The following is a 13,602-nucleotide window of genomic DNA, read 5'->3' as shown; positions in this document are numbered from 1 at the left end:
GAGGAACCGCAAGGGACAATTATGTATTGGCTCAAACGGGGTACACATCAAATAAGTAAGTACAAGATTAAAGTCCCACTGAGGCATGATAAATGGAGTGGGAGGAAATAAATGGGTGAGCCCTTTTAAGAACCTACTCACAATAGGAGATTTAAAGAGTGAGGGCTGATCAGGTAGCCTAAGAAAGGCCGAAATGGCAGATAAATACCCTTTAAGGGTGCCCAATGCAGAGCCCTGCTGGGCTAAAGAAAGAATGAACAGAAGAACCTCTGACAGAGGGGCAGAAAGGGGAACAACAGATTTGTTGGTACACTATGCCACAAATTTATTCCAATGACAGGCATATACAGTTTTAGTCGATGGACGCCTGGCTGCCAAGATAACATTGAAGACTTCGGGTAGAAGGGCAAAAGCCGTCAACTGTTGCTGCTCAAACTCCACGCATGAAGGTGGAGGTTGGGCAGGTGAAGAACCGTCCCCTGTTGCTGCAACAGAAGATCTGCCCGAAGAGGCAGTCGGAGTGGAGGATCGATGGACATGCTCAATAGCTCTGGATACCACACTCTTCGAGCCCAGTCCGGAGCCAGCAAGATGACTTGGGCCCGGTTGTTCCTGATTTTCTTGAGAACTCTGGGCAGAAGAGGGATAGGAGGGAAGGAGTAAGGAAGGCCGGAGTTCCACTCAAGACGAAAAGCGTTTCTGAGCAAGTGCCGCCTTGGAAACTCCAACGTGCAAAACAGCTGACATTGCGCTCTCTCTGCGGAGGCGAACAGATCTAACCAAGGCTCTCCCCCCTGCTGAAGGAGACCTTGCGCCACCTCCGGATGGAGACACCATTCGTGATTGGCTGTGCATCAACGGCTGAGTTCTTCCGTTCTGGCGTTGAGGGAGCGAAGCCAGATGTTGAACCATCAGGGTAATGCCCTGATGATCCAGCCATGTCCAGAGGCGCAGTGCCTTCTGAAAAAGGGTCCAGGACCCTACTCCGCCCTGTTTGCTGGAGTCCCACATGGCAGTAGTATTGTCCGTGAACACATGCACTACTTTCCCTTTGAGAGAGGGAAGAAATGCTTTCAACGCAAGCCTGATCGCCCGGAGCTCCAGCAGATTTATATGGAGCCCCAACTCAGCCGGAGTCCTCTGATCTCCACCTCTTCCCTGTGGCCACCTCAACCCAGAAGTGACACATCTGTCACTATAGAGAGATCTGGTTGGGGAAGGGAGAGGGATCTGCTGTGGACCCAATTTGGATTCGAAAGCCACCACTGTAGGTCTTTCACAGTTCCCTCTGAAACTTGGACCAGGTCTGATAGATTCCCCTGATGCTGCACCCACTGGAACTTCAGGTCCCACTGAAGAGCCCGCATATGCCATCTGGCATGTGTTACTAGCAGGATGCAGAAGGTCATGAGGCCCAGCAGCCTCAGAGTTAATCTCACCGAAACCCAAGACCAAGGCCGAAAGATTGGTATCATAGCCTGAACGTCTTGGACTCGCTTGTCGGGAGGATAAGCCCGAAATTGCACTGTATCCAGAACAGCTCCAATGAAAGGGAGCGACAGAGAGGGAGTCAGATGTGACTTCGGCACGTTGATAGTGAACCCCAGCGTGTGTAGGAGGTTCGCCTTAGTCTGAAGGTGGGAGACGACTTTCTGGGGCGAGTCCGCCTTCAACAGCCAGTCGTCGAGGTAGGGGAAGACTGAAACCCCTAACCTGCGCAGATGAGCTGCAACCACTGCCATCACTTACGTGAACACCCAAGGGGCCTTCACCTAAGGCCGAAGGGGTGCACGGTAAACTGAAAGTGCTCGTGACCTACCACGAATTGAAGGCAACATCTGTGGGCAGGCAGGATGGGGGTGTGGAAATACGTGTCCTGCAAGTCCAACGCTACCATCCAGTCTCCTGAGTCTAAGGCAGACAGAACCTGAGCCAGGGTGAGCATTTTGAATTTCTCCTTCCTGAGGAAGTAGTTTAGGTCCCGAAGGTCTAGGATAGGACGTAAGCCCTTGTCCTTCTTTGGTATCAGAAGGTAGCAGGAATAACAACCACGACCTACTTCTGGCACAGAGACCTGTTCTATAGCTCCCTTGGCCAAGAGAGCTGTGACTTCCTGGCGGAGAAGCGCCAAACGATCCTACGGAAGGCGATTGAAGGATGGTGGCATGTGTAGTGGAGCAGATTAGAAAGGGAGGCAGTAGCCCTTTCGAACGATCTGCAAAACCCACCCGTCCGTGGTGATATGTTTCCAGTGGGGCAGGTGATGGTGAATCCTGCCACCAACTGGACGGGAGTGAGGGGAAGGACTAGGAGGGTTTGGAGGCTGCAGCGGGGGCAGAGGTGGACTGAACAGACCTCCGGTTCCCTGTCTCATGGCCACAGTGGCTGTGTGGAGGACGCAACAGGGCGCCCCTTCCATGTCCACAAAAGGGGCGAAAAGCGGACTGTGGTGGGCGAGGGGCAGAGGAAAGACCGAGGGACCGATCCGTGGCCCGGGAATTCTTGAATCTCTCAAAGGCCGAGTCTGCTTTGTCTCCGAAGAGACGGGTGCCATCAGAGGGCATGTCCATGAGTGACTGTTAGACATCCCCTGAGAAACCGGAAGTTTGTAACCAGGAGTGGTGCCGTAAGACTACTGTCGTAGCAACCGATCTGCCCAGAGAGTCAGTCGTATCCAGCCCACAACGGATTGTGAACTTTGCCGCGTCTCTCCCATCATTCACTGCTTGGGAGACGACAGCACAGGCCTCCTCCGGTATCTGCAATGTTTTAGAAAGAAGTGGTCAAATTGTAGGAAAATATATATACACACCTAAATTCCATCAATGATGCAATAAATCAATCATTGATCATGCAATTAAATTGCTTTTTAATCCAATCATCTTGCCCCAACCCACCAACTAGGACAACAGTTCAAATTATAGCAGTCATTTTTGTGTATACATCAACCAAAGTCAACATTTCAAATCCTTCAAGTCAATGTCTCACATCCAACAAACACTTAAAATCTAGACAACTGAACAATAAACAAAAAAGACAACAATAATTAGTCGAACAGTCCTCTCCTTAATTTAAGGAGCCATGTGGTGTCCATACAGATTATGTTGAAGATCCACATGTGAGAGATGGTTGCAAAATAAATCCAAGGCCTACAATGTCCTTATTTTCAAAGGGAAAAATGGGAGGGCCTATGGTATAAAGTTCTTTACAAACAAAATTCAACTTTGGTTACAACCTCTCAAGAATATACAGTCGATGCGTTTCGGCCCCTACAGCTCTAGGCCTCCTCAGGACTAGTGGAGAGAACAACACCTAATAAATATAAACATAAATGTGAGCTACATCACTATAACTCACTGAAGTATAAACTACTGCCACCAAGACACCATCACATGTGTAAATCTTATGTACAAGTGCAATATAGTGAAAATAATCAATAAAAACCACATGAAAAGTCAGAACTACCTATAATCTTATTTTAGTAATAGAGCATGCTGTTTATGCAGTGACCATATTGTACAAGTCTATATATAGAACACCCTTGTGTAATATGTCTTTAGAATATTTTCTTAAACAAACTCTATGTTAAGGGCTACAAGAGGACCAGTTAAATTACATACTCCACTTACCCTCCCATGGGGTTATTTGTTGATTGGTGTGACTAGATTCCTACATCACACAAAGTAGTAATACATACTAATGAGGTCCTAATTCAGTTAGAAAAAACATCCTAAAAGACCATACACACCTTAATCTCAACAAGCTTCTCATACTTACTGTTCCCAAAGGCATTATCCTAAATTCTCTCATCTTTATAACAAACAGTACATCCAAATAGAGGGATATAGGTGAACAAGGTCCCCCATGGATCCGAGTGCCTGAAAAACCGGCTACTCCAGGGATTCACGCATATAACCAGTAAGCGGCGGCCCTCTTGGAACTATCTTCGATGCCAACCTCAAAATAAGCATTTATTTGCAATATGGAAAAGGAATCCTAACCTGGCCTGATTCTATTCCTAAATACCTAACAAATGGAAAAAAGAATACCTTAATAGGAAAAAACAAAAAACTGGGGCTTGCTTAGCCATGTTTAGGTTAAACCCGAAACCGGCGGCCATCTTGGAAGTATGACCGGTATCGGCTGGAGAATAATCATCGTATTCTTATGTGAGCGGGACAGTACTTGCCCTCAGGTGTGCAATAAGCTCCAGCTGCACCGATTATATTACTAACCTAAATCTGATACAATGACAAACTAAAATAAAGAAAAAAGGAAAAAAATGTGTAACTAGACCAAACTTCTATTCACTCATTGTAATTGAGCCCATGGTGGCCATCTTAACATTTACTCTCTTTTTGTAATTCAGCGGCCATCTTGGTGGGGTGTCTCATAACCTTGTGAGATAACTGTAAATCAGGAATAAAGCTGATGACATGGTTTGTGTTGTTCAAAAAAACTTAGGGATTATTGAAAAACTGAAAAAACAGGGGGGAGGGAGTTTGTTTAAAAAATGTATATTTCTATCCCCAAATAAGTTCTTAAGAAATTAATATAAGCATAAACAGCATGGTTAGTGACATGTCCGAGTCTAAAATCATGTTTGAATCAGAACACCTTAACCTAAGTGAAATGCTCTAATATATAGGAGACCAGGTTATAGTCTTCTTTTTTTGATGTGAGTTCAAGCATGGAAAACAAAATTAAAATTAAAATTAAGGATAGCTATACCATGCCCAAATTTCATCTTGGTCATTCAAGCCATATCTCGCTGTTCCAAACTTTTCAATGAATCGCGCTTCCTTCCTAATCAACTGTTGTGACACTGATCGTCCATCAACTTTAGGTTGAACACCTCCAGTACAGTCCACCATATATCTTCTGATAACTGGTTCAGTTCACAATAATGTTCCACCAATGGTGCGCTCTTGACGCCACATTTAATCCTGGATCAGTGTTGAAGTATCCTTGTTTTAACCAGTTGGGATGTCTGCCCTATGTAAATCTGGTCGCACGGGCATTTAATGCAATTAATTACATTTTTTGTGTTACAATTTGAAAAATTTACTGTCAATGTACCATTCTGTTCAAAATTACCTCCCTCGATTCACTGGTGAATTGGCACGCTACACAGTTCTTACATTTATAATGACCCTGTAAGGGGGGTAATTGTAACAAATCTCTGAGATCTCGTTTGTTTTTTGTTCCCTCAGGTTACGAGTTCTTTTAAATACAAACAAAGGTTTCTATATCTCTAATCCTGCCAAGATTCTCCAATTTCGCTCTATAATTGACCATACCTTGTTGGCCTTCAGACTATAGGTAATGAAACAAGTTAATGGGTTCTCTTTTTGTCCTTGTTTTGGGAGCAAAAGGGTTTCCCTAGGGGTATACCACGCTATCTTTAATGCTGTTTTGACAAATTTTTTGGGGTATCCTCTGTTTATTAATTTTAATACCAGCTCTGATGCATTATTGAAATAGTCATCTTTAGTACTACAGTTCCTTCGTATCCAGAGGAACTGTCCGTAATGAAGATTCTCTTTCAATGTCCTCGGGTGGCCACTTGTAAAATGCAGCAATGTATTTTGGTCAGTTGGTTTTTTATACAAACTTACTTGTAGGTATCCTTCTTTAGAAATAATCCATAAATCTAAAACGTTTATCTTTTGGATATCAACATGCATAGTTAACTTAAAGTCTGGTGTGCGGTGATTAAGCCATTCATGAAACGTGCTCAAGGACACCTGATCTCCCTGCCAAAACATAAAGATATCATCTATATATCTAAAACATTTTAAAATGCTTTTCGAAAAAGGGTTGCAGTCATCATATACCCACTTTTGTTTTCAAAACAGTCCATTACTAGGTTAGATACTTCTGGAGCAAAGCTACAACCCATTGCCACTCCTTTAATTTGCGGAAACATCATGTCTTTGTATACAAAAAAAAAAAAAATGTTAGGCACAAACTGGCCAAGGTGGTCAAAAATGTGGTTGGAGTATGAATAGGCGGAGACCTAGTATCCAGCACTTGTCTGATGACCTCCATTGCCTCATCTTGGGGAATGTTTGTGTAAAGTGCTTCAATATCGAAAGTCACCAAAATGTGTTTGTTATCATCAAATGGTAAGTCCTCTATTTTATTTATTATGTCCATAGAGTCACGGACATATGCTTGTGTTTGGGCCACAAATGGTTTAAAAAAAATAATATCAACATACTGGGCCAAAGGTTCTAGGATCGACCCACATGCTGACACGATTGGTCTGCCTGGAGGATTCTCTGAATTTTTATGTATTTTGGGCAGGATGTAAAAGCGGGGAATCATCCTATCACTTTGGTTCAGAAATGCATATTCTTTTGTACAGATCCACTTATTATCTAGGGCCTCTCTTGTGATGGATTCAATACTGGCTTTTAACAATTTTGATGGATCTTCATCAATGACACAATAGTGTTCTTGGTTATTAAGCTGTCTCATTACATCTAGATCATACAGGTCTTTACTCCATATTATTATACCACCTCCTTTATCAGCTGGCTTTATAATAATATCCTGATTATTGGCTAAACTACGAATTGCTGATTTTACTCGTGTTTTACCAATAAAATTCGAATTGGAGTAATAAAGCTTCTTCTTCTCTCCTTCTTCATGAACTTTATGAAATTCAAGGCAATACAACAACACCTAAAATATCATCCTGGTATTCATAAGGGTCCCGGGACCCCTCCAATTCCTCCCCATATTCGTACCCATAGGAAAAAGGGTCCAAATCTGACCTGGGGCGAACAGGCCCCACCGAAGCCGAGTAGTCGAGGATAAGAATTGGGGCAACATGGATAGTGGGCACCACCGACGTCGGGAGCGTCGACAATCGACCCAGTAACTGGGAAGGTCTCAAGGGTGCGACCGGCGCCAGTGCCGATCTGCACACGGATCTGGAGGTGACCTCTGTGGCCGGGGCCGAAGCCAACGGTGCGGAATCAGGGCGACCACGACACCTATGGCGCGCAAGGGGTATTGCTTGAAGAAAAATCTCCAGATCCAGTCTGATGCCTGGGTGAAACTTCTAAGGTAAGGAATTTGCAACTAGAAGTCTCTACAAGATACACACACCGGTAATAGTTGGTTTATGATTGTAAATTCTGATAATTCAATATGTAAATAAAATGGAGGGCTGACAACAAAGATAGGTACCACCAATGCAGATGGGGAACGCTAAGCATAATTTATTTTTAAAACATCAACAAATAATATTGAGATGTGATTAAAATAAAGGCATATGGGGGAGGGAGGCACATGAATTCAAACTAGAAGTCCCACAGCACCTAAATTAAGAGAGTTATGTCAACAACTGGACCTTTTGTTCCTATTAACTGTATACTGGGCCCAGTTCCAGCAGTTTCATTTGGTCAACATCAAACTTATATACAATGGAGAGGAAATGTATACACCTTGCAAACTGTTCCACACAAAGCCACCAACAAAGGTCTGAGCTCAAGCGAACGGGTGCTACCCCTCTGTGATGGTGGAATCACAGTGAACAATTCCAAACAAAGTTGGGAGCCCTCACGGCCCGGGTAATTTTCATCCATTTATTACGCTTCACAGACATGTTTCAGCAGACCACTGACTTCCTCAGGGTAATTGGCACACTCAGTAGATATTTTAAAAATCTCAATGTACTCCCTTTTTATCAACACATTATAGTCACAGATAGCTGACTGTTATACTTTAATCAGTTCACGCAAAGTGCAGCCATTATTATCACGTTCTTCAATTAGCACATAACCAACAGTATGTTTTTGGGTTCACAGGGAGTGCGGATTGCTAGTAATTGTACATGGATGTCATATCCCTCCATCTGCCACAATTGCCGCTTAATGGTAACACATGCCTTTGAGGCTCAGATTTAGTAATAGAAACCTCCCATTTGGTAATGTCATTAACAAACCAAATAATTTAATTGAAAATCCTCACACTCTCATTCCAAGCTATATACACATGTGATTAGTTGCTCCAGCTTCTGATCTAGTGACCCAATTATATGCTCTCAAAATGGACCACTGTAAAAGCAACAATTTTGGTTGATGGAATGCTTGAACTGATATCAGCCAACAGAAAATCACTCACTGTCCTATTCCAACCTGTTGTTTTTCACCGACCATGCCACCACAGTTTGGATCCAGCCATATGCAAACCATTCTTGACCCTGCTCCTCATGGAAACAATCTAGCCCGAACTGGCAGGCCAGGTCCTCTCTGAACTGGAACCCAAGCAACCCAGGACCGATTCTACCCTTTTAGGGCTCTTCAGCCAGTGGTTCCAGTAGCACAGGGGTTCCCTTAAGGCATTAAGTGCAAAAAAAAACAACAATGTGATGGATGAAATACTTGAAATAATCCTCAGGCCGCACCTCAATAGATCATTTTTCTCCCACCATGCTGCCTCAGTTTGGACCCAGGCGCATGCAAATCAGTCTTGGGACTGCACCTTATGGTACATTGGCATTACTTCAGATCTCATAATCTTCCCTTATGTCTATGTTGTGTATGTGACCCGCTGCTCCTGTTGCAGATAACAAATATTCTGGCCTGTTCATAACATCATCCGTCCCCACTACTGATCATTCCTCCACTGCTGTACTGAGGGAATGATCCACTTGCTCCAATCTCTCCAATCAACATTTTTATATTTGAAACAGCTTTCCAGTACAAGGCAAGGGAGATTGATACAATCACATTAATTGTGTTTTTCTTTTATTGCAAGAGTGGTTTCTGGTTTCGTTTAGATGTGACTAGTTTGGCCTTAATACCATACCATAGAGCAGAGATCTTCAAACTGGGGGGCATTAATTGATCCATGGAGAGGGTGCCAAGCTCTGGCCAAGAGAAGCATCATACCGATAGCAGTGCTTTGTTTTAAGTGGAAAATAAATATAAGCTGCAGTAAACCACTCTAACTGGTCATCACTAACCGCTTTAGCAATTTATATTCTGGCTGGGAGTAAGTGTCAAAGGGGAAGGGACTCCAAATATTCCTCAACCTCTGACACCCTGCCTCCCCAAATGTTTGATAATCACACTGCTAGGCCTGACGGTTGTTTTCTACAGGTGGGGAGGGTGGCATCGAAAAGTTTGAAGACCACTGCTATAGAGAGAAAAATGCAAAAGTAAGAACATCTTCTAGAGCAGATACATTATCTTATTTGTATATGTTCCAAAAATGTTTTTGTAAAAAGGAGATGTGAGCTGTTTAATAACACATTTATGATATTCCATATTCATAACTGGCAATAGCTTCACATCATAACAGCGTATTGTCAACAAATGTTTCACAAATTATTGCTTCTGCACCCTGGGTTGACAAGGCTTAATCAGAAACACTTGTTGTCTACTGACGTTCACAGACCACACCTGGACCTACTGTGCTTTATTCTGACCTTAAATATTCTCAGCGAGCTCTGCCAATTAAGCTGTAAAAAAGCAATGGTCACAAGAGCGATAAGGGACAAAACATGCGCTGGCTATATTTAACATGATTCTGGTGAACGCACCTTCCAGGTCACTGCCTTCCTCCAGTCTCTTTGATGCATGTCCAGCAGCGCCCTCAGCTGATTATGCAGGATGGACAATGCCTGTCGTGAAGTGAGGCCCAAGTGCGGGGTCAGCTCATCCTGTGAAAATAACAACACATGGTAAAAACCTACTGAGGCTGTCTCAAGCTCGATAAATAGTGGTCACACAATGTGCAGATACATCACACTATTTACTTTCAATACAGTAGCACTGACAGGCTAGTTTTTGGGGAGGAGATATCTTTCCTCCTACAGAGTAACAGTTGCACTAGCGAACACCTAACTACCCCATTTCTCAGCCATCCACCACTACAGTATGGCAAAAGAACATCACCATTCGAATGTGTGTCAAAACATTCAGTGCCCGCTCTTGTTACACAAGTGACTGTACAACACAATGCTATGCGTCATGACGCACAAGATCTAGCCAGTCACAGTGTGACAGTTTCCCTGTCTTGTGTCTGAACTATGATATTCATTATTCACTGTCTTGTGCTTTAAGGTACCTGAATTTCATGTAAAGACTACAGATAATGTGCAGAATTAATTATATGTAAGATGGCCACTCTGTGTAGCGGTACGGTCTGGGTAGTGCACTGGCTCCTCAAGGGTCTGCTACAGACTGTAGAGGGAATATCAGTAAACACATGATTTCTCAGGGGAAACATTTATTACGGCCAACTGGCATGGAGAAGACTTTATGCAGCTCCCACCGCAGGAAACAAGCCAGACAACAAGACAACGTTTGCTGCCTATTTAGATATTTTAAGTAGTAAGTTGGGAATCTGTCAATCCACACACAAATTAAAGATACAAAGTACAAGGGTAAAGAGGTGCCTTATCACGGAAGAGCTCATTCTGCTTTTATCAAGGACTTAGCACTCAGATATGAGTAAAATATACAGGATCAGCCTTCCTTGATATATGTGAATAAGACTGGATCTTCTACAGAACGTCTTTTTCTACTGCTCCTTGATGTTCTTCAAAGTTAGACATATATTACATAACGGGGTGCATACTCTGGTTTCAGGTATAGTATATTTTCCTCTTTTTCCAATTTCCCACATTTTGTGATCTGAATTTTCTTCAACAATCCATTTTGTGCTATGAAGCACAACCAATCAGAATGAAGAAATCCACCACTTCATCTTCCTCCATGTATGGTCTGTCATCTCTTCCACAGTCTTCTGACTTATTTTCTGAATACCATTTTGGTAGCCTGTTAAGTCCAATAATACAAGCATGGTGCAACACACGATGAAGATTTACTTTTGTTCTAATCAGGGAGCCCCATGAACCAGAAAAAAAAGGAATCTTGCCATTTTTCCTTCTGTATAGTGGTAACTACCGTTTGTCCTGCATAGTATTACTCAGTGAAATGTTCTTTCACCACTTTTAAAGAGTGATGCATTGATAAATGGATAAGGGCCACAGTCTTTAAATGTGATCCCAAACTGTCCCTTGCCTTCCATTTCTAAGTCTTCCATCCCATTTTCACAGTCTAGAGAATATGTTATGGAAATCTGCCACAAGGTCTTTGTACAGTCTGGAGAAAAAGGACATCTGAATGTCACAGCCCGTAGAAGACCTTTACCTCCAAGCAAACTTTCTCCGGCACCTCATGCTCTCCCTTTCAGACCCACAGTACATGCCATTTCCTAATGCCCACAATGTGTTGTGAATGTCTTCCAAATCCATGAAATAGTTACTATCAGTTCTTTTATTATGACAACCTCAGTTTCTGTGACACGGGCAATAGATAGATGACAGTCGTCAAGGCACAAGTGTAAGTGATTACATGGATGCCATTCCCGAAGTGGAAACAATCACAAACTGTAGTTGCTCTTCCAGCATAGTGGGAGAGGTTGCACTGCCCGAATCCAGTAGCAATCAGTACTTCCAAGTTGACTGCAAGCTTCCAGCAAGGTCATTTGCCCTGGATGCTGAAATGGTGAGATAATGCACAATAAAGCTATCTGCCCACCAGAAACATAGGTACCTTTTACACATGGCAAACTGCACATGCTAAACCAGGTATTATGCTACTAAGCATTAAAGGCCAATGGTGCATCCCATTATTTGTGCAGCCTGGTTAATGGTCCTCTTGATCCCCTCTCCAGCTCCCCCAGTTGCAGCTGGTCAGTTTCATGGAACATCTGAAGAAGTCTAGCATTTGCTTTTCCATAAATAGTCAATTCGCTATCACTATCTTTGTACCTCCTAGCATCTTTAAACTAGCTAGCAGATCCTGATTGTCTGACAATGCACTTACCCGTTTACTGCAATGGTCTTCTCATCGGAGGTGGCACAACCAAACACTCCCCTCAAATCTCCCTGCATGCGCCACCTTTCCCAGTAGGTATCAATAGTCTCTAACTCCCTCGAAGTTTCTTCCACTCTGGCCTGCATTCAACAGAGTGACTCTAAATTATGTTAACAGTGTGATATAACTGCCGTTCCCTCCTCCCCGGTCTCTCTCCCCTTCCCCCCGCCCTTTCTCCCTCCCCTTCCTTCCCAGCCCCTCCCTCCTTGACACTTCCTCTCCACACTCTTGGACACGTGTTCGGACCACCGACATACAATTATTCTTCCAAATGGCATTTCACTGTTAATCTTTTTTTTTTTTTTATGTTAATCAAGAGATCTGTTGATGTTTCAAGTAGACAAAAGAGATGTTCTAGATGTAAGATGACTCTACATAATATTTGATGTTATGATTAACTCACTGTAAAGAATTTGACAAAATCAATAAACAGATTTAAAGAATTGTTTTTAAAAAACAGTGTGATATAACTGCATGTCAACTTTCATTATCAATCTTAATGCTCCCTTGGCGGCAAATAAATACATCATTCCTGGGTTAGAAACGGTTAATATACCGAAAAGAAGGAGGTTTTGCTAATGAAGGACAAACGTGGCCCAAAATATTGATCACACACAATAAGATAAGTAAATGACACGACAAAAGAAATCCGACACCAAGCAGATTTTTATTTTAGCTTAACTTTGACAGCAAACAAACTTTGTATCTTACATATAACTGGAGTTGTGGGTTTTAGAAGCGTTGAAAAATAGATGTACTTTTAGCTATCAAGCAAATCCGTTAAAGTCAATGGGGGAAAAGCACAGATTACAATCAGGCACATGTGGGGTGAGTTCCTTGGAACCCATCTGGGGGTTAAGGTTTGGTGGGTCCCTAGGGACAACTTTCTGTGGGAGTATGCCACTTTTCTACCTAGAACCCACTATTTCTAAGGTTTGCCAACATGGCAGAACTTTCCCTCGGCTGTACAGAATTCCTAGCCCACATTAGAGTGATGGCTAGCCTTTTGGAGGTGTACACCTCCTGAATAACTAATTTTTCAGCCTGTACAGGGCATGAAGGGCTTTGTCCTCGAGTAGGGGACACAAGATTACATATCAAGGGCAGTGAATGCTGCAACAGGGGCATATATGCTTGTGCATATATTCCCACACTCCTACTTGGCTAGAGGAAGCCTGCCTTAGGGGTGGGTGACCTGTGCAATGGCAGTTAATGGACTTGCCGTGGTCAGATGCAAACTCGAGCAGACAAGCTGCTCGTGCAGGCTGACATGGCAGCTCTGCAGGTTTACCTTTACTCTGGTCATGCAGGGTAGTAAAATCTATGATGCAGCCCTGGGGGGGGGGGGGGAGAGAAGAGAGAGAAGAGAGAGAAGAGAGAAGAGAGAAGAGAGAAGAGAGAAGAGAGAAGAGAGAGAGAGACCCATGATGGCTGCCAACACTTCCAGTTTGAAGTGTTGGGAGCCAATCAAAGCTCTGCAGATCTCTGCACGAGCTCTTATTATTTGCGAAGTCTTTGGGGAGGAACCGTGGCCATAGATATACAAATGTGATTTTCCTTTAGTTTCTATTATACTACTGAACGGATTTACAGCAAATAACAAAGTGTAATCTTCGAACCAAAAGCTACCATTCTGCCAAATTTGATTTAATTCCGTCCAGTGATTTGGGCTGTAGTCATGTTCAAAACTCCTACCAAA

General features: G+C 43.1%; 1 protein-coding gene across 9 annotated transcripts in view; it reads right to left on the bottom strand.

Annotated features, from left to right (window-relative positions):
• Positions 1 to 13,602, bottom strand: part of TMEM94 (transmembrane protein 94) — a 543,968-nt gene that overhangs the window by 453,679 nt on the left and 76,687 nt on the right. For all 9 annotated transcript variants that reach the window (XM_069200153.1, XM_069200150.1, XM_069200148.1 and 6 more), the window contains one exon: positions 9,560 to 9,679. In XM_069200153.1, coding sequence (XP_069056254.1) covers positions 9,560 to 9,679 — 120 coding nt within the window. The remainder of the gene's footprint in view (positions 1 to 9,559; positions 9,680 to 13,602) is intronic.

Source organism: Pleurodeles waltl, chromosome 7, assembly GCF_031143425.1.
Source record: "Pleurodeles waltl isolate 20211129_DDA chromosome 7, aPleWal1.hap1.20221129, whole genome shotgun sequence".
NCBI classification, from domain to species: Eukaryota; Metazoa; Chordata; class Amphibia; order Caudata; family Salamandridae; genus Pleurodeles; species Pleurodeles waltl.
This window is presented reverse-complemented; position numbering and strand designations above follow the sequence as displayed.